This window comes from Electrophorus electricus, chromosome 5 (assembly GCF_013358815.1).
Source record: "Electrophorus electricus isolate fEleEle1 chromosome 5, fEleEle1.pri, whole genome shotgun sequence".
Taxonomy (NCBI): Eukaryota; Metazoa; Chordata; class Actinopteri; order Gymnotiformes; family Gymnotidae; genus Electrophorus; species Electrophorus electricus.
In genome coordinates, this window is record NC_049539.1 from 3,553,607 (window position 1) to 3,575,219 (window position 21,613).

At 47.9% G+C, this 21,613-nt stretch overlaps 1 protein-coding gene across 1 annotated transcript in view; it reads right to left on the reverse strand.

The window, feature by feature from the left end:
* eif3ha (eukaryotic translation initiation factor 3, subunit H, a) overlaps positions 1 to 21,613 on the reverse strand; it is a 32,167-nt gene that overhangs the window by 5,559 nt on the left and 4,995 nt on the right. The window contains exons 3-5 of the mRNA XM_035526658.1: positions 4,010 to 4,177; positions 2,165 to 2,264; positions 1,148 to 1,297 (exon numbers count right to left, since the gene is read on the reverse strand). Of these exons, the coding sequence (XP_035382551.1) occupies positions 1,148 to 1,297; positions 2,165 to 2,264; positions 4,010 to 4,177 (418 nt within the window). The remainder of the gene's footprint in view (positions 1 to 1,147; positions 1,298 to 2,164; positions 2,265 to 4,009; positions 4,178 to 21,613) is intronic.

Here is a 21,613-nt window from a genome sequence, read left to right on the forward strand (position 1 = left end):
GAAATATTAGACTTTTTGCCGTTGCAGAGTAAGCGGTGTCTAATTAGATAGTTAATGAAACTAAAAAGGAAAGGAGAAGAAACCAAAACTAACATGCATGACAGCTAAACTAATTCAGCTTGCTTGGTATTTAGAAGCAAGCAATTAAAGACCGAAGGGGTAAAATGTTAGCGTACCTAGCCAATTAGCTATCTTATTGAAGTTTATTGTGTGTACTCTCAGTGTCTGTGAGCTCATGGTCAATAGTAGCTTGTACTTTGCTGTTACTGAAGACTGGTGAGCAGTGCTTTAAGAGACTGAGAATGGTGTGGCAGGCTTATACTGTGCAACTGCTCTGTCACGACTGGCTCTATATAAGTGAGCAGGAAAACTGAGCGACTTGTCTTCAGCACGTGTGCGCATTGGCGTGGTTTCTCCTCATTTCGCCCGGCTCCTGACCTTCTCACAGACTGTCTATCCAGTACCATCATCTGGAAAACGGAACGAGGATTAAAACGGGAAGACTCCATACTGGCACCGGCCCACGGACAGAGTCTCTTAAATAAACTGGGCAGTCCGATTCGCTTGTCAGGCTAAAAAGTAAGGAACTCTCTGCTCATACTTTACTCCAAGCTGCAGTTCCCATTACGTCTGACCGTGACAGTACCACTGGCATTCTTCCCCCTGACAAACACCTCAGCTCTCGTTACACTGGGGACTCTCACTATGACTGTGACTCATTCTGCTGGGGGCTGTACAAACAGGATAAAACAGGTACTAAATAACAACAACACTCATTTATCACTATTATTCAGTTGTAGTCCAGCTGGCTGCTCTGGGATTCCTGTTTGCCACCCCTGCTCGTGAATGTATGGTGGATTCTGCTGGACAGACTGAGTAGCTACGCGTGCTGCGCTCTGACCTGCTGGACAGACTGAGTAGCTACGCGTGCTGCGCTCTGACCTGCTGGACAGACTGAGTAGCTACGCGTGCTGCGCTCTGACCTGCTGGACAGACTGAGTAGCTACGCGTGCTGCGCTCTGACCTGCTGGACAGACTGAGTAGCTACGCGTGCTGCGCTCTGACCTGCTGGACAGACTGAGTAGCTACGCAAGCTGCGCTCTGACCTGCTGGACAGACTGAGTAGCTACGCGTGCTGCGCTCTGACCTGCTGGACAGACTGAGTAGCTCATGTTTGTCAGCCATAGTGCTCTTCTCCTCCAGCTCCCACATCAGCACGTTCATCAGATGGGAGTTCTTGATGACGATGGGCACCTCCTCGAACATGTGCTCATAGCCGATGTTCGCCTTCTTCAGCCTGTGAACGGGAAGAGACGCGAGAGTGTTTACCACTGGCCTACAATAAAGGTAAACACTCGCCAAATTACTCATTACACTCCGAAAATCAATAACCCTCTTCAGTTCTGAGACCTGCACGCACACGGAGTAGATGTAGGCCACCGAACGCAATGCGCAGATTCCAAATATGTTCAGTACAGGGCACCCAGACCCATAAAGACCAAGGTCATCAAAGTCCAGTGAAGTAGCTTTAATATTTCCGCGAGGATCCTTTTTTTTTTACCTGCAGCCTATTGTGTCAGTGCTTCAGCCATGCAACAGGAACAGCCGCTGTTGCTACGTGCCTGGATTTGCTCCGCCGTGTCCCCACCGTTCCTTTGCTGCAAGCTCATCCCATTACACTTGTGTCTCCTCGCAATTTAAAAGCAATTACCGGAAGGGCGAAGCTGGAAACTTTGTGCGGGGGTTAGTTTGGCCGGGACAGATGACTAACCCCACCGAGTCTACATCAGCACCATTCTGAGGTTTTTTTTTTTTTTGCTGTTGTTTTTTTACTCGCTCGCTGACGACCTGTGCGGCGGCGGCAGGGGGGGGGGGGGGGGGGGGGGGGGGGGGGGGAGTGGCTAGCTACGTGCCTTTTTATCCATCTCGCCAACAAAGTAAGCAGAACAGGACAGACTGAATGCCCCTGACAGGGGCAGATTTGGTCCTGCCTTCATGTTCCCTTTTGGGAGTGTGACTGTCAGTTACGGTTTCATGCATTGCCGTGTGGTTTAGGGAACACATATCCTGAGATGATCCCTTCAAACCTGTGTTCAGTCGTGCGTGTTTGTGTGTGAGAGAGTGAGAGCGTGCACGTACACAGGAGTGCGGGCGAGTTGCTTACCCCTCTGGGGAGAAGTCTTTCTCTTTACAAATCTCCATCAGTTTAGGTGTTAGCCTGTATGCCTTGAGGCACAGTGAGCCTTGCGCCGTCTTGAGGGGATCTACAAAAGAGAGACGTTATAGAGTGGCACTGTTGTCGTCTCCGCACACAGCCAGCCATTACGGCTCTCCGTCTCCTCAACTCCCACCCAAGGCAGCAAAGCATTATAAATATCGATGAATCTTCCTGAAGACCGTGCAGTAAATCAGCACAACGGTAAAGCCATCTTTTACAATTAGTATTAAAATCCTTTCTGCTTGCAGACATGCATCCCAATACTCACTCTGATCACTCCTGTTTTTGGACACAACAAAAAGTGCTTCCCAATAACAGGAACTAGAAGCAAAACTGAACGACGTGACATTCTGCACTGCCACGGTGACCAGCTGTCTAGGGAGTTCAAACGCCTGGATGACTAAGTGAATGTTATGAAAAGGTCTTAAATGTATCGCGTTTTGTTTGTGGACAGCAAGGAAATACGCTAACATGACAGAAAGGTCAAAAAAAGGAAACCACCGCAGAAACCACTGCCGTCTCGAACGTCCGCGCTCCTTCACGGAGGCGTTTAATTCATTTTTTGACAAACCAATCTCAAGCACGGGACCAGAAAGGTCACACGGCACGGGCCTCCTCTCGTCTCCTGAGAAGGCAGAGGCCACAGGGGCTGGCGGCGGTTTTAGTAATCGAGTTGTAACTGAATTAATGCGGTCAGCAGGAAGGCCTTAAACACTTCCGATGTCTTTATGGACCTGGGACTTCACAGCTGCTTCTTCGACGCCGCCTGGATTGGCCCTGCCTGTTCCCTTAAGCCACCCTCCCGACACGGGTCGGCAGCCAAAGGGAACAAAAACAAACAAACAAACAAAAAAAACGTATGCTGTGTTCCGAGAGGGGTGATGGATCGACACGCTATGAGCAGCTCGATGGAAGATGATGCAAAGAAAAGATGAAGTCAACCCTAACGAGTCGTTAGAAATCGGCCGACCACGATCATGGCCCGTTTTGCACGACCCCGTTTTATTTGGTCGCTTACACACACAATGGCATTCCCCAGTTTGTTTAACCAGGGAAACTAATAAAACAGGCCCAAAAAACCCACACTGCAACACCAGGCCAACCCCATGCATATGCAAGAGGACCTTGTGGTCTTTTCTCAAGTTCCTTGCTTGTGATTATGGGGCACGTCGGTGCCGGGTTTTTCGGAGGTTTTCTTCCAGGGCTCTTTAATATGGCAGCGTGCATTATTAATGCTTCATAAAAGAGGCTGCGATTATGGATGCGGAGGTGTAGCCGGGAGCCCGCAGCATGCTGCTCGGGTCGCCCCTCTGGAGGACCACGGGAGCAGCTGTGCCTGACCGCCAAAACGCCACATTCCTGCCTCTCGTTATACAACTGCCCTACTGAAAGGGCTAAATTAATTGTGCTGGAAATACAACATTTTTCCATACATCAAAAAACGTATCACAATTACATCAGTGCTATAACATTAATGGGATAATGTGGCCATCAAGAAACCAAAGCCAACAGCACCATTTAGCATTTCTGGCCAAGCTCTATTCTCTTTTACATAGCTACCATGCTACTCCACCAGATTTCAGTCATTTACCAAAATGGCTTGTGTAAAGACATCACTGAAGGCATACTGGGATCACTAATTATGGTCGGATTCCAGGTGAGGTAACTACCACTCCTGAGACGTTGCACGGGAATTTAGTCTGCAGGTGTTGCTGTGTGCACCTCTGCCTATAAATCCTGGGAGGCAGTACGCTTGCTCAGCAATGAGAGAGAGAGAGAGAAGCACCTTACCATAAATGAGCACCACGGACTCTTCGATGGCGTGCTGGTAGCTGAACTGGGAGTCCAGCAGAGCTCTGCTCACGAAAGAGCCGTAATACGTGGACTGGTACCAGCCAACGTGCAGGTGGTCAATGTTGACATGACGGAGGCTCCTCATCATCTCCATCTGGTACTGAACTGGAGAGGGGGGAGGGGGGGGGGAATGGGGTTAATTCATGTCCAATTACAGTTCTAGGAAAAACAGAGCTAGACATCTCCCGGACAATTTCTTGGTTTGGGGGGGGGGGGGGGGGGGTTAGGCTACATGTGAGAGCAGGAACCTGGCCTTCCTGACCCTAAACTAGTATCCACATGCCTCTAAATAACGAATGTTTCTCTCCCAAAAATCATAATCCAGATCATCAATCAACACGAAATATCATAAATGACGGTGAAACGGAGATCGAGTCAACGCCATCTCCTCACATTTTGGGAATTAACAGGAAACACCATCCTAAACTGCATATGTGGAATAATACGAGACTGTTATTACCAGTGTTCAGATCCAAGGTGAACAGAGACAGAGAGAGAGAGCGCACTGAGAACTAGCAAACGAGCAAGTGAACGAGAGAGACAGCAGGAGCGCATCAGAAAGAAACACGGAGCATGAGAGCGAAAGAAAGCGAGGGTGTATTTGTCATCGCTGCCAAACAAAAGGGTGAAGAGGACAGAGGCGTGAACTTTAACGACGCTTCACACACGAGGCGCGCATCATCTCGCTTCCCTGGTCGAGACGAGGGGCGCATGCTGAGGAAACGCCACGTTGGCAGAAAAGAAGGATAAATAACTGCATATGCCTCAAAACACACACACACACACACACACACACACAGCAGCTTTCTGTCAGGAGCGGCAGCAGACCGCTGTGGACGAGGCACTGTGGGAGAGGGGGCAGCATAAAGGGCAGCTGCCCCCCGTTGATTTTTTTGGAAGCGAATAGCTGGAATTTATAATGAGCAGCTTAACAGGCCGTGCTTGGATCTCTCCCAGAGGCCACGGAGGAGGAAGGATGGAAGGAGCGGAGCGGGAGGAGGACAGGGAGAGACGGAACATTCGTCACGCTCCTCTTCCACAGACGCCGACAGGCTGATGGGCTGTCAGGCGCCTGAGAAGGAGCCCGAGAGGATTCCATTTCCGCTGGATGAGAACTGGAACAGAGAGGGCCAGCGAGGGGAGGAAGAGACACAGGGACGACACGTCCTCCCGAAGACATGAGGAGAGGACGCAGGAGAGGACCAGAGTGGCGTCGGTCTTGCTCGCTGGGCGCATTAAACACGGCAAAACGGAAGCATAGGGACGACAAAGTCCAAAAAGATGAGCACTACGCACAAAAACGCGCTGGCCGGCGGGCTGTGCCTGGTGCCGACCGTGTCCGGGTCCGACTAGAAAACACTCCGAGGGCTTAAATGAGGTGGTAGAGCCGTGCCAGTCCCAGCGCGTCACCACATAGACAACAAAACCCCTGCAAAAATGGAAGACAGGCTGATGGGAGAGCGCGGGGCAGACCAGGCGCTGAAATTGGTCTGGGCTCGACGACGAGCCTGCCATGCGAGTATGCCAGGCATCCCCGCGGAGACGGAAATGTTTGACACACAGAGACGTGTGGCGCCTGCCGCGGCCACGGGGGAGCTCTCGCTGCACACACACACAGGAAACCAATGCCCATAAAGGCAAGAGCAATACCTGTGTCTCTGCACTGGGCTCACAATGCTGCATATCCATTGTGATAAGGGTGTGTAATAACACTCTTACAGTTTCTCACACTATGTTTAGGTGCTCTAGTCACCAGCTGAAGCTCTCCAGTAGGCAATAATATTCCAGTGAGAAAAGAACCACTTATAATCATAAAAAACAACTTCGCTGAGACATTTCTTTTCCCAGTTCGTGTCCCATTTTTTCATCTCTGTTCAATGACTGGTGGCTGGTCTTCACATCGTAACAATATAACGTTAATAATAGCAAATAAGAGTCCATCCACGTGGACGAAGCGGCGTGATTTTTTAATCAATATTGTTCGCTTTGGTGCAAAGAGAATTCACCCATCACCACATCTTAATGCTCCGACTCTGAATAGGAATGAGGCAGTGAGATGCAATTTACCATGGAACCCTTGGTTTTGTGCGAGCGGAGGGTGCGTGGGAGCGATATTTCAGATGCGCGATAGAAACAGGGTGAGTGATTTAAACTGCCAGGCCCCTGCTAGCACTGGAAGCCCTTAGCTTTCACCAAGAAAGCTATACTGACCAAGTAAACAAACCTAATGGTGTGGGGGAAAAAATTCCGATCTCCATGGTTGCATTAATTCCAAACGTCACGGAAGCACATTTGGTGACGTTCTTCCAGTTCTGGAATTTTCCCTGCTGGCGAGGCGCTCCCGAACCGAGCCAGCCGAGAACACACTGGCACACAGCATTAAAAAGTTACGTTAAAGGTGCTATTCATAAAATACAGTGGTGACTCTGCAAACCGATTTGCTAATTAGAAGAAAAACAGCTTAACAGCGGTTCTCCAAGCTTTGCGACTCATCCCGTGAAGCCGGTATAAACACAATGAGCTTTTAACAGAATAGTACATCAGGAAAGGCCAATGAAGCGTTTACATAATGTCAAGCTCCTAGTGCCTCATGCCAGCTTTCAGAGGTGATCGGTGCCTTGTGCATTTTGGGGTGAAGCACTACTTCTAGTCGATACGGGCCCAGGCCACAAATCAATCGGAGGCTAAACCGAGCTCAACAAGGGTCCCATGGAGACGCCCTCCACTGAGGTCCACCTTCTTTTGTGCATCGCGGAAGCCATGAAAAAGAAACAAGTCTGCTTCCTCTGACCATTTAACAAAGTCACTGCAAACTGCGCAAGCACACGGAACCCTGCGATACCCCTATAAGGGATGGGCGGTCTGACGATTTTATATTGTGATCAAAGTGAGTGACATTTGATGTATTCCTTGTAAAACTTGGCCAGTAATAATGTGGTTCCATGCTACGTTCCCAAACCAACAGAATAACTGTCTACCAGATGGAAGTGCTGATTGGCCAAAATTATACCACGCGTCTCTACGAAGGCGAATATCCTTCATGCCCGTCATATTTGAGAAACAATCCAGAAACGGTTATCGCTGACCGACATGTTACAGCAGTCTGAAAAACACGATAAAAACAGCATGCAATGGAGGGGTGACTGAGGTGGTCACATTCTCTCGAGCTGAGGATACAGTGTCATTCAGAGCTGTGAGCAACATGGGATTTACAGGCCATGAGATGCACGGCGTGAGCTGCGAAGTCACAGATATGTTTTTGAACACCACCATACCCCATTTGTACAGGGAATGCGGACAGAGGAGTGCGGCACTAATACAGAACGTCGAATTTCTTGCAACGAGTGACTTATGATCCAGTCGTACATCTGAGCCAAACCGGAATGGGAACATCCGTTTTATTGACACTGCAATCTAAAGAGTACGTGTCTTCAAACAAACTACTCACACACTGGGGAGTTAACTGGCCATGACCTGAAGGAAGCAATAGAGGACTAGGGTGTCGGTGAAGGCCACACAGCCTGCATGGAGAACAGACCGAGGTGCAAATATGCTGAAGGCCTTGCAACTCGGCAACTGGACTCACCCGCCATGACTTGGGCACAGGCTGCATCTAGCTGTAGATAAAGAACACAAACTAGCCTTAAGCTACATAGGGGGAAAAAATACTACTAAAAGTAGTAATAATATATGAATAGCAATTAGTAATAACAGCAGTAATAAGAGTAACTAATAATACACATTCCTAGGCAAAAAATCTGGACTCAAGCCAAACTTAAGGTTAAATGGTCCCAGCAACAAATCTTTGAAAAAACCCCAAATGTTACCATTTGCTCATTACTGCAGTGAACAGCTGGAGTCAAAAGGTGGAAACAAAGAAATTCACTTCTATAGTCTTCTAGTACACAAAGAAACAATGGGAAAAAAATCATTAATTAAAAAACTAATACCAAGTTACAAAAAAAGTACATGAGAACATGAGGGCCCACTGGCTGAAGTAGATCACCTGCGTTGGCTTTATGTTTATAAGACAAAATAATTGGTTTGTTTTTATATTAATGTATTTATATTTTTCTAATTATAAATCCAGTAACTCTCACTAAAAAGTCTAAGGGGGTGTGACTGCTTCCACCAGCGAAGCTGCATCAGCCCCAGGACACGCACTGGGTCCAGCCATGATAACTGTGCCTCACTATGGGGACCAGAGTCAATGACTGAAAGTGCTTCAACAGACATTATGCAGGTCTCGATGGGAAAGCAAGACATCTTGTGCCAACACGATACAAGGTATTGATGTTCTGGAGTCGGCGAAGGCCGCCCTCAGTCCACTGACAGATTTCACAAATATACTTGTTGGGTGGTGACTGTACGAGTGCTCTGTGTTTAATGCTGGTGTTTCATCTCCCTAAAATGAATATCTTTAGGTGTGGATGCTGAGGCCTCCGAGCGAAAGACGGTAAAACTGACCCGTCATCCTGGTACGTCGGTGAAAAATACAGCGACCCGACAACAGGGGACATGCTGGACATGACGTCCCTGCCTGACCCAAGGTTTAACCAGCACTATGGTGTTGAAGGGGAGACAAAGAAAGGAGAATGTCTCGAGCTGTCTGAGATGGGAGGGCTTCTGTCAGCACCCACAGCAATAGCACAACCAGCACAGAACCTGTGGGGCCAAAAAATAAATAAAAAATTCTCTCCACTCCTGAAAGAGTGAACTGAGGCAGAACAAATATCATACCCCCTCGTTACCTGAACTTGACAGGAAGTTGGATCGCTTGGAATAGAATCATTCCATGGGTTGGATGCCTGGCAAAAAAAAAAAAAAAAAAGTTCCTTTGTCTCCCAGCAACCGGTGCACCATTATAGAGTACTCAGCACTGGTGGCAATATTGTCACATGCCAAAGGGCTACTTTGAAACCCCATAAAGTGGGTCAATTGTGTTATTTATTGACTGCTGGCTGCATGTGTGTTTCAGATTTAAAATTAGGGATACTCCAATCAATCAGCTGCCAGTCAGTCATTATTAGCTGCTATTCATGCTAGATTGATTGGAGCCCTCTACAAAGGCCGGTCAGAAGAGCAGATTACATGCTGCAAAATGCGAGACATATTCCTCCGTCTGTGGCAAATGGCTTCCCTGCTCCAGCACCAGTCTACAAGGTGTCCAAAAAAAAAGACCAATTCACTATATGTAGGGTGTGGCTGGGATTAAATAGTATTAATATTTATTTAATAGCCATCAGACATTTGAGAATGAGTCACGTCAAAGAATAAGGCGTGTATGAAAAGCAAGCCAAGGCAAAGTCAGTAAAGCGAGTTAACACTTTAGCGATGTGGTCTTCCGTCACTCGGCTGTCAGGGAGACGTTTAAGTGGCAGGAATCCCACAGCAGTGAAGGGAAGTCGTCACAGGAAACAGCAGCCAAGATGACGGAATTCACTGCCCTTGAGCCACAGCTCCTGTCTGTAGCGGAAAACTAAAGGACGGCATATTGCCTACTTGGATCCACGCCGTCTTATTTCCGGGGGCATAAATGTTTCATATACGTATGCCTGCTACAGTTATACCAAACAGTGTAGTTTTACAACTAGTTCAAGTACATGTGTCCCATGTCCCTGTTTAGCGGCACTTTATTGATCAAATCTTCAAAACATAGGGTTCCAATACTGGGAAAGCCCGAGAGGAAAGGTAAACAAACAGTCCTTAGGGATGACGCCAAGAACATGGAAAAGGCCACGAAGGCTATGGATTGTGCCCAGCCGACCGTATCTGGCTCCCTCCAGCTGCAGGGAGGCTGATTAAGATGGCTGCCAAACATTGCTTATTAAACCACAGCCACAGCCTACAAAAATGGCGGCAGCACGATGTAGCTGCGAGGAGGAACATATACGCTAGTGTCTTCTCCAACTATCTGCTTACGCTGCCAACAGCCTCCGCCATTCCCAGGTACTGGGAGAAATCAATCAAAAAAAATGTGCTCACATCACTCGAAGAGCTGACGCAACAGACGAGCTCATCAATGGCATGGGCTGCTGATGGACGGTATAAGATCAGACCTTGTGACGGGAACAGTTCAGAGGACGGTACCACAAGCTGGTTCCTTGCATGCGGAATTACTGGACGAAGTTGTGGGACACGGGAGTGGCGACACCTGCAACCAAACTGCGTCGCGCAGGACTTTCTCCCTGTCAGAGCAACTCGTCATACAGAGAGGACGGTCGCTTGCTTCCTGGCAGAGCAATAAAAGTGGCTCCCCCGCACTCTCAGGAGCGGTACAAGTCTGCCTCAGCACACCACGCACAAGTGCAGATAGCGAGCGACTTTTCAGCACAGTGGCAACTGTTGTAGATGAGGAGAGGAACAGACTTCCAAAAACGCAGAGATGTCTAGATTTATTAAGAAAAACTTGCCGTCAATGCTTAAGAAGTAGGCTGAGCCAAAGAATGGCAGCCACGGCCGATGGTAAAAATGGGTCAATGTTGAGGAATGCGTTATTCTTTACAATTTAGCTATAGCCCTACTTTGTTGCCATTTTACATGATCTAAATTAGTAGTAGGCTGAAATTTAGAAATGCCCTGCATTTTCTTACATCCACTGGAATTAATTATTGCCTTATATAGACTATAATACTTTCTTATACTTTGAAACATGGTCCATAGTGTTGAGCACATTCATCTTTTATACCATAGAAAAGCAAAAATATTTGACAAACTTTAGCTTTTTAGGATTGGCTATTATATGGGTTTCAGTTTTTCATAATCTATATGACCTAAACAAGAGAGTGGGACGTGTTACATGTTTCTATATACACTGCCTGGCCAAAAAAGGTCACCACCTGGATTTAACTAAGCAAATAGGTAAGAGCATCCCATTGGATAATTACTGCATGGGTGATTATGTTTCATCTGACAACAAGTTATTTAACCATAACTGATGCCGTGAGTAGCTTCTCATTTGTTAAACAATCATGCCGAAAGATATCCTGTGGTCGTGGAAAAGATGTTCATGTGTTTCAGAAGGGTTAAATTGGCAGGCATCAAGCAAAGAAAACAAATCTAAGGAAATTGTTGAAACTACTAAAATCGGGTTAAGAACTGTCCAACGCATTATTAAAAAGTGGAAGGACAGTGGGGAAGCCATCTTCGAGGAAGGAAAGTGGTCAAAAAAAAATCTTGAATGATCATGATCGGCGATCACGTAAACGTGTGGTGAAATCAAATCATAGAAAAACAACAGTAGAACTCAGGGATATGTTTAATAGTGAAAGTAAGCGTATTTCCACACGCACAATGCGAAGGGAACTCAAGGGACTGGGACTAAACAGCTGCGTAGCCTTAAGAAAACCACTCGTCAGTGAGGCTAACCGGCAAAAACGGCTTCAATTTGCTAGAGAACATAAAGATTCAAGTCTGGAGCAATGGAAGAAGGTCATGTGGTTTGATGAGTCCAGATGTACCCCTGTTCTAGACTGATGGGCACACCAGGGTAAGAAGAGAGGTGGCAGAAGGGATGCACGCATCATGCCTAGTACCTACTGTACTAGCCTGTGGGGGCAGTGCTATGATATGGGGTTGCTGCAATTGGTCAGGTCTAGGTTCAGCAACGTTATGTGCCCAAAGAATGAGGTCAGCTGACTACCTGAATATACCCAACCATCAGGTTATTCCATCAATGGATTTTTTCTTCCCTGATGGCACGGGCATATTCCAAGATGACAATGCCAGGATTCATCTGGCTCAAATTGTGAAAGAGTGGTTCAGGGTGAAAGAGTGGTTCATTTTCACACATAGATTGGCCACCACAGAGTCCAGACTTAAATCCCATTGAGAATCTTTGGGATGTGCTGGAGAAGACGTTACGCAGTAGTCCAAATCTCCCATCATCAATACAAGATCTTGGGGAAAAACTAATGCAACTCTGGACAGAAATAAATGTTGTGACATTGCAGAAGCTTGTGGAAACGATGCCACAGCGAATGTGTGCCGTAATCAAAGCTAAAGGCAGTCCAACGAAAGAGTGAGACCTTTTTTTGGCCAGGCAGTGTATAATTTTAGGACTTATGTAATACAGTGAACATTTGTAGACTTAAGTAGAATAAAATATGTATTTGTAGTTCAGACTATAGAGTACTGTAAAGCATAAGTGCACAAGGAATTAATTTTACCGTACTGTTCAGAAATCACCTATCTTTTTCAAAACTGTATCCGATTACATAACCATTTTGCAATTATTCAACTGTATGCGAGTGCCATAAACAAACTTGCACTCTATAACTTCAACATTTATTTACCCGGTTTAGATAGAGTTGGTTAACATCATTGGCTGATATTAGCGAGTGGCTTTCATTTTAAAACAGGGTCCTTAGGAAGTAGAAATCAGGACGAGGACACAAAACAGCACCACACTGGTGTACGGCCTCAAAAATCCTGACTGGAGCATCCTCAGGGGAGGATTTGGCATTTCTGAGGCCCCAAGCAAAGTTGTGTCTGACATTCTTATTTTTTTTACTGCAAAATATAACAACATTTACCTACCTTGTAGAAGCTTCACCCATCTTACAGCAGTCACAACTGAACAGTTTTTCTTCTTTGGGCATCGCTAGGTGACAAGTGTTTCGCGTTCAAGAGCCCTGATTAGCTAGGTAGCATGTTATGGCATCTTTGGTGTTTAACAATAAAAGAAGGAATTTTTTTCCCCCATTTTTTCAGCCAACCACTTGGAGCCAACAGGGGGCCCCCTGGTCTCTGGGGCCCTATGCGTTTGTGTGGTGTGCATATTGGTAAAAACTACCACTGAGCATGCAAAAAAGTTCAACTCCGGTTATAAGGACCAATTTGTAACATCTTTAATGCAGAACTGCATTTTAAATGGTTCAAATAAATCCATAAGCTGGTTCAAGTCTAAATACATGAAACAGTACGTTTCATAATTGTAATGAAAATTTGCATAACTTTTCATGATGGATGGCTGGAAGAAGCATGTGCTTGCCTTCACCTCCCTGGTTTGATGGCATCGTGTGATGGGAGAGAATTAGTGAGCTAGTGGGTGGAATAGAAGAGGACCAACACTGTGAATAAACCTGCAGGGGGAGGAATCGTGTGATATGATCAATAACGTAAGGTAAGATAATGAGGTAAGATTGCCCAACTCATAATCCCCACCATAGGCCAATTTATCCATTTGATATTCCCGCAACGAGGGGGTTTGTACCAAACGAGCACACAAATCAGAGACTGCAGGCTCTTGCGTTCCAGCAACACTGAAGCTCAGGAATTTCCATTGAGCCGGCGCAATTTAAAGGCTTTTGCGAGCAACATGCAGCTGGGGCAGAAACCCAAGCCACCCCACATTACTTGCACTACGGAATGGTGCCCTGGGTAGAACATTCAGCTCATGATATACTGGACTCCACAGTCATGCCCCGAGCACAAAAAAAAAAAAAGAGTGGGAGGCAGGAAAGTCATTAAAACCTGGACGAGCGGTGACATTTGATTGGTCACTGAACACGCGTCAGAGTGCTTTTATTTTACTGAAACACTGCATCAGGGCTGCCCAGGAACTCTGCATGGAAGGACACAGGTAACAAGGGCTTGTGACAAATGATTCAGAGCAACCCCCCCCCCCCCCCCAACAATGTTACGCAATTTCTTGCCGCAAAGCCAAGCGTACGCTTGCGCTGGGCCGGGCGGGTAGGCTCCAGAGACGGGAGAGTGGATACTGGCACCCGGAGCTGCGTGCCATTACATGCTTGAGTTGTGAGGTCATTTGTGAAGGCTGTTTGACACATGATGGTAATCTTACATGGATTTGGGAGGGTGATGGATAGACAGTCATCGGCTGGCGTCATGATTCAGACGCACATCCCATTTCATCACACAACGACTTCCACACACAGATTAGCAGTCTCTCTCACACACACACACACACACACACAAACTGTGTGCAGTGCGAAATGTCAAATGTAAATGGCCATGGTTTTTCACCAGTAAAACACTGGTGTTAAGATTTACTGCTAAATGTCCAAGGTATATTCTTTGGTTTCTATTACTTGGCAACCCACTGCCATCACTCTCACTCACAGAGAGAGAGAGAGAGAGAGAGAGAGAGAGAGAAAAAATCATCCTTCCTGTTGTGAATATTCTAGTATAGCACCACGGGATGTAGCCCGACAAACGCTGATATTCTTGTCCATGGGCATAATGACAGACAGCGCCTCAAACCAAAGCTACTCAGCCACGCAGACCCGCCTGAGCCACAGCTCCAAATTACACATATTTCACGGCACCCAAAACACAATCAATATTAAACAACACCATCAAAGGCATGACACCCTGATTAGGCTCTGGTATAATTGTATTCATTCAGGTGGATCCGAAGTCAAATCTCTGTGGGAGGGGGGAATAACATCTCAAGCTTGACTTCCAGCAGAGCGTGCCAGGCAGAGAGGCGACCGCCATGCCAAAAGACAATGCCACGGTGTCGGACAATCCTGGTTATGAGAACCGAAATTACATTAACCATGCGCCCATCCCCACAGCCTCCAGAAACACAATCCTCTAATTTCAGCCAGACTGCGTGGCTTGCATGATTTCATCACTCCATGGGGCAGAAGCTCTCGTTCTACCGAATGATTGGTGGCAAAAATCATCTCCACTGACCGCTGCAGGTGTCTTAAAATCAGGCCTCCGTTCCCCACAGAACATAGCAGCTTCAGTTTGGCCATCCATTACGTTGCCTCCATCAGATCGATGGCTTTGCCTCCTTCAGACCCCCTGTCCTTCGCAGCCAGGCAACAGAAGCCATGCTTTCCCACCACAGGTAAGGTCCAATTAACCAGAAGCATGAAGATGCGCCAACACATTTTTTTATTTTATTTTTTTAACAATCAAGGCTGAAACGACCTCATTACCTCCAAGTCAGGGACTTCCAGTCCTGCCCCCAAAAGAACACTGAGGACAGACTCGATGGCTTTAATAAGCAACGATGATGAGGTAAAACCTGGAGCTGAGTGCACAAGATATGCAGGGTTTTACAGCGCCACAGGGCGAGCTGACACCAGGGTTAAACCGAACGCTGGAGGCTTTCAGCAGAACACAGAAGAGCTGCTCAATAGATTTTATTTGTTAATCGTTATTGCAATATTAGCAACTGCAGCACTGATATTGCCCAAGCCAACGAGGCCTCCGAGACACTCGTCTGGCTCTCGCCCGCCCCGACTCTACCATGCCACGCGAAACCCGCACCTCTGGACTAGGCCGGAAGGCTGAAATGTTGCCCGCTATGGTGAAAAGAAACTGAAAAGGCACTGGCAGTAGGTTACTCCTTACAGTGGACTTCATGTCTGTGTTGAAGTGAAAAGAGGCCATCGCTGCTTATGTAAACGATTCATTTGCATTTCCAGGAAACGTTGTATGAGTAATTCAGTGTAGACCATCAATAAATCTGCATCGCTGCATGAGGCAAGACTGCATTTACCCTGATAAACATCAACACGTGAAAACACTGAGCAGGGATCACAATAACAATCAGAACAAGACTAGGATTGATCATTAAATCCAATTCACGTTTCTTTGCCTGTGGCGTGCGTGGAATAATTCGCCTTAGTATGCCTGCTCCATTCACAACAGTACGCTGAACGAGATGAAGCACAGACATTCGCCACACCAAGGCGGAGGATACATAAAGTAGTCCACGTTTTACTCCATTTCAGTTGATTTCTATACACGGTCCATTAAGCCTGCCGAGCACTGCAAAAACATCCAGCGCATTCATTCCGGCGTACAGTTTTGGAAAAGCACGATAGAAGTAGTTCAATAGACCCATAGGAATTCTATGGCTAGTGGCATTCTAAAAAGAAGAAGCGCTCAGGCAGGACACCCGATCCAAGTGGCTTCCTTTGGGACAGGAAACCGTGTGGAGGCCCACCACCGGTAGACCTGAGAGCTTTTCCATATCGCCAGCTACTATTACAGAAACTATGCCGTGATACACAGTGGAACTGCCGGAAGGCAAATTTCAGCAACATCGATATCTGGAGTTTGATACGAAATTATAAACGATGGTCCTTTGCTGGGACGCGCTAGTTTGTAGTACATTCTGGTTTGCTGCATCTGCACTTGTGGGAGAGGTCGCCTTGATGACAGCCTGATAAACAAGGGTGGATCCTTGTTTAGGGTGGGGGGGCCTCGCAAAGAACGCGGTCGCTGAGAGCGGTGGCGGTGCGAGATATCCCCAAGCCGAGGGCTTCCCAGATGGGTCCGATCTGGGCCCGTTTGTGGTTTGGATGAAATCCGGGGACATTTGTTTGTTTTACAGGCAGCGCTGAGAATCGCGGCCCACCAGGGGAGGCGGGCTGATTACTGCCTGTTCCTGTTCCTGTCTCTCTCCGGACCACCAATGCTTTTGTTTACGGAGCTGAGGGGACATTATGGCTCAGCAGTGTTACCGTGGTCTTCCAACGTACTGCTAAAATTATGCCATCACTCTCAATATTTATTCTATAAAGAAATGCACTTAAAATGTACTGGAAGCTACATGGTCATACGACGTTGTAGCGGTTTAAATAGAAAACGCTATATTTTCAGGTCAGTCTGCACATCGTTCTGGTGATGTTAGCATATGATAGATAGAGAGATAGATAGAGAGAAGACATTAGTCATGCTGCTTCAGGAAATACAGAAAAAACAAAAGTTGAATGGAAGTTCTGTCCATCTCTGGGAGAACTCTCACACGGAACTTCCTGACCTGCAGACCATCTACTACAAGCGGTGCCAGACCAAGGCCAGGAGAATTGTGAAGGACCCCACCCATCCCAACAATAGACTCTTCTCTCTGTTGAGGTCAGGGAGGCGCTTTCGCTCCCTGAAGACCAAGAGAGAGAGGCTGAAGAGGAGCTTCTTCCCACAGGCCATTCGAGCCCTGAATCAGGGAAACTGATCAACTGTGGGGACCACCACCACCATGCAACATAACTGTATATCTGTACATCTGTATATATATATTTATATTCAATTACCTTGTTACACAACAACTGTAGATATGTTATTATACAAAATGGATCTGTACATTCTGGAGATTGTGTACATGTATACCCAACCATATACATTGTACATTGTGTATATAATCATAATATACATATATTGTACATACATTGTTAATATATTTTGTACATACATAGAATATATATTTAGCTTGCATATATATATATATTTCACATATAGAGAAAATCTATATTTCTCTATGCACCCCTGTTTTCTTTCCTCAGTTTGGACAGAGCACTCCCCACCATTTCACTGCGAATTATACTGTGTATGACTATGTATGTGACGAATAAACCAAACTTGAACTTGAGAAAGCCTGTATTACCACAGCCGACATAGCTCAGTAAATAACCTGAAAAGCAAGCCTCGTTAATCGCCTTCTCTAGAGAGAGAGAGAACAATCCCATAAACCACTGTCAGCAAGGGCTGTGCCATTAATGGAAGATCAATTGTTGTCACAACTTTGGCCACAATTAACACAAGGCATCAATTAACGCATGCAGCCATGTGCATTGCAGCATTCCGTGTACGGATAGATCATACCGGTGGTAACTACGCTAATCTGATCATCGTAATTAATAATTACCGCCACAGTATGCCGCACAATAAGAGCGTGCATTTTTCGTTAATTGCGCGAGCCTGCCTGCTGCAGGAGGGGTGTGAGGCTCCCTCATTGTGGATTCAGTAGTCTAGACATCAGTGTGAAAGCGGCACGCAGAATAAGACTAGGAAGGAGGTATGGGTAATCGCTCAAAAAGAGAGAGCGAGAGAGAGAGAGCGAGCAAGAGAGTGCGTGCGAAAGAGAGGACAGAATGAGACTCCCTCTAAAGAGAAGGAAATCTCACATGAACAGCAGAAGCAGTGCTGGAGCAACATAGACTCTGAGAGAGGAGGAGCAAGAGAGAAATTAAGGGTGAGCTAGCATGCTACACTGCATGAGCTATGTATTGACCATACGGGGCTGATTTTGTGGGTTGCTGACCCATTAGTGCTCATGATATTCTGCCTTACATGCCACAGTGTTGCGCGCCCCCTTCCCGGATTCCCATTCCATCTCTGCATCCACCCACCTCACAGTGGCAACGAAGGGTGTCAGGGACACAGGCTTCTCTTAACTAAGATTAATTGCAGCTAATATGCAGTGTGCCTGCTGGAACAAGGCGAACCACAGATCCCATTATGTAGCTGCTGCTAGCTGGGGGGCTCGGAGCCTTGGGGGGTGGGTCTGAGTGAGCCCGTTCGGCCGCTTGATGGCCGTATGAGAAGTGAGTGCCGGATAGGCTGTTCCCGCCACACATACATCAGTCAAGAGGAGGTGTGTGTGTGTGTGTGTGTGTGCGCGCGCGCGCGTCAACAGCAGTCCATCAGCTTTTTCCCCAGTTTTCTTTCCTCTCATGGCTGGTGAGGAAGGAAACAGACAGTAGAGAGGCAGGAGAGAGAGAGAAGAATTGTTCTCCCTGCCAACGCTGCCCCCAGCGCGCATCTGCAAATGGTGGATGATTCCATATTTCACACTCATTCGGGAGAGCGCACCCCTGGTGAATCTCTAATGACATGTAGGATTTTGAGTGCGGTGGCAGGAAAATTCAATAGGATTTATGGTGGCACAACACCAGAATGACAAAGACGTCACATGCGTGCGTGCGCGCCGCTGTCCGAGGCGAGGGGCTTCTGGGGGCAGGGTTACGTGGATGCCTGTGCCAAGGGCCTCCGGTGGCTACGCCTTCGCTCATCACCCGGTGCTGCGACCGTGAAGCCCCTCCTTCCGTTTTCATCCACTGCCTCGCCCTTCGACGGGTCCCGCTCACAACAACAGTCGGCGCTCAAACGCAGGTACGTCAAAGGATGACGGAGGCGGCGTGCGTGAGCCCGGCCCGGCTCAACAGCTCAGTCTCCCAGGACGAGGCATGAAGATCAAACAAGCTCCTTCTTTGCAGCGCGACCGTTTTCAGCATCGTCTCCTGTACTTCTAGCTGCTTCTAGGCAACATCACAACAGCTGCTGTCCTCCTGTCTGTTTATCCCCCCAAAACAGCTGATTTCTCAAGAAAAGCTGTAGGCTTTAATGAACGACTCACAATCAATTTGGAGAAACAGGAATGACTTTGCTAGGTGACAGAAGCCAAGGCTGTTCAGAAAGAAATCTCCTGCTTCATCGAAAAACAGAGCTCATAAAAAGGCCCGACAGATGCCAGATGAAAGGTACTGACGCGTTTGAGGCTACGCCTGGAGTTTTCAAGTACTCACGTTTACTCCAGTTTACTTCCAAGTACTCCGTGTTCAAACATAGTATTCGTGTCTTGATTTGGGAAGCCATTCTTCCGCTCCTAGAACAGACTTGGAGAGTGCACCGCTGCGCATTCCGAACGGAGAGGGCTTAAGCCCTTTAATTTTCACAGTTGTTTGTACATGAACACGCGAGCCGGCACGTAAGCCATTTCCATCTCTCCATAACGGCGAGCTGTTTGTTGGTTCTTTTTGAAGAGAAAAGCTACTGTACTTTCCAGGTGTGTCTAATTGCGGGGGAGCGGTTAGACAAAGTGGCAATCTGCCATCTCCTCACCAACAAACTCTCCCCCTTTAATACCATGGCTTCCAGAGAGACCCTATTTTCACCGTGCTCCAGTATACCCGAGTGGGCTAATCACAAAACTTAATTACCCCAGATCTACAGTGAGTACATCTGTCCCACATCTTCAAATGCATCAGTGATGAAGGCGTTCTGAATGCCTCGCTGTTCAACGCTGGCCTAGCTCAGGAGAAATGACTGGAAAAAGGGTAGCCTATGAGGGCCAACGCACCGGCACCTCTGCGGGGCACGGACCAACGGGCGGCACGCGAGGCCATGCGCATTTCACCAATGCTGGAAACACGGAGAAAGAAGCAATGGGGTTTGGTAGCGTTACAATCGCCGCACCACACCAAGCAAAAGTCCCGCGGTTTTCACTCGGCTGCCAATTTCCAGATTTTCTGCCTTGACCTTTCAGACCATCAGCTAAGACCTTCTGAAACCTGGGGTTACGTACTCATCCACAACTGGTGGCCGAGTCAGGACTCCTCCCAGAGTGTCCAGGGACCCCTTTCTCGGGCCTCCATGCTTCATTCCCGTAAGGAGCACTAGTAGCTGCAGTTGGTAGGCTTTTGTCTCATCACCCAGGACCTTTTGATTAATCACAGCATCAGCAGCGAGGAGAAGGATACAAGGCAATCTGCTAAAACCTTGGATAGGACGTATTCCGTGGAGGCATCGAGGGCCATTAATAAATCAAGGTTGTTAAATGCGAGAGACTGGCTAAGAGCCAGGGCCCAGGTGCAAGCCTGAGGCTGGATCCCTGCTCCCGTCAATCTGGCTTTACGAACTCCTTGCTGAGGGGTGTGGGAGGAGCCTGGCAGCCTGTGGGAGGAGCCTGGTGGCATGTGGGAGGATCCCAGCGGTGTGTGGGTCCTGACACTGTTCCCAGGTCACCGCTTACTCTCAATTACACATCTCTTGAATCCCAGCGACACTCTGGGTAATATCGACAACCCGCTACCCTCTAATGTCAGCTCTGTACTGGGCAATTAAAATGAGAAAGCCTTCAGCCCTGACTTGCATCTTAACCACACCTGGGAACGAGAGCATAAAGGAAGTTGGATTCACTGCGGATGGGGGAACAAGGGAGACACGGGAGAAGAGGGGGTGGGGGGTCTGCACCGTCACCCTAATCTCAGAGCACACTGCACACGGTTGGAAGCCTCCGTTCTCATAGGCTACGCCTAAGCAATAAGCTGCACTCACCAGGGAGACTCGCTCACATACCATTTTGCTCACCTGACACGCGATGACCCACGACCCACAACCCCAATCACTGAGCTAAGCTGCAGGCGCTCCCAGGAATCCTGATTCGGGGCGGGGGTCCACGACCGGGCTAACACGTTCACAGAAGCTCCGCGGCAGATTGCCCATTTAGCACGTCCATTGCGAGCTCTAGGACTGGGATGAGCTCCTCTGTAATAAATCCCAGATCAGGCTATAACGCCCCGCGCCTCCCGTCCTCCTGCTCAGCTCACCAACCCGCCTGCCTGGCCTCCATGTTGAGGCGCGGAGGGCGGAAACGAAGGCGCAACACTGCCACCTACTGAGAGCGGGAGAGAAAAACATCCGGCGGCAGGAGGACGGGAAAGGAAGAAACAGCAGGCGAGGGAGGCAACTCCCTTACGCCAGGCAGCACGGCACGCAGCACGGCGCAATACGGAGATCCCCACGTACCTTCGCACCTGCCAAGACGTATAGGAAGTGAAGAATGACAGCCGATCCGTGCGAGCTTCCTGGGAACGACGGGCCGTCTGTCACACTAGACAACTGGCTCAGCAGAAAGAAGTCAGCGAGACTGAGTTTAAGAATGACGGAGCTCAGAAAAAAAGTACACAGCCACACCGCAGCCTGGTAGGACTTCACAAAAAAAAAAAGCGGCACGACTTCAGAGAGAGCGTCAGATCTCGGCTTACAGTCAGCAGG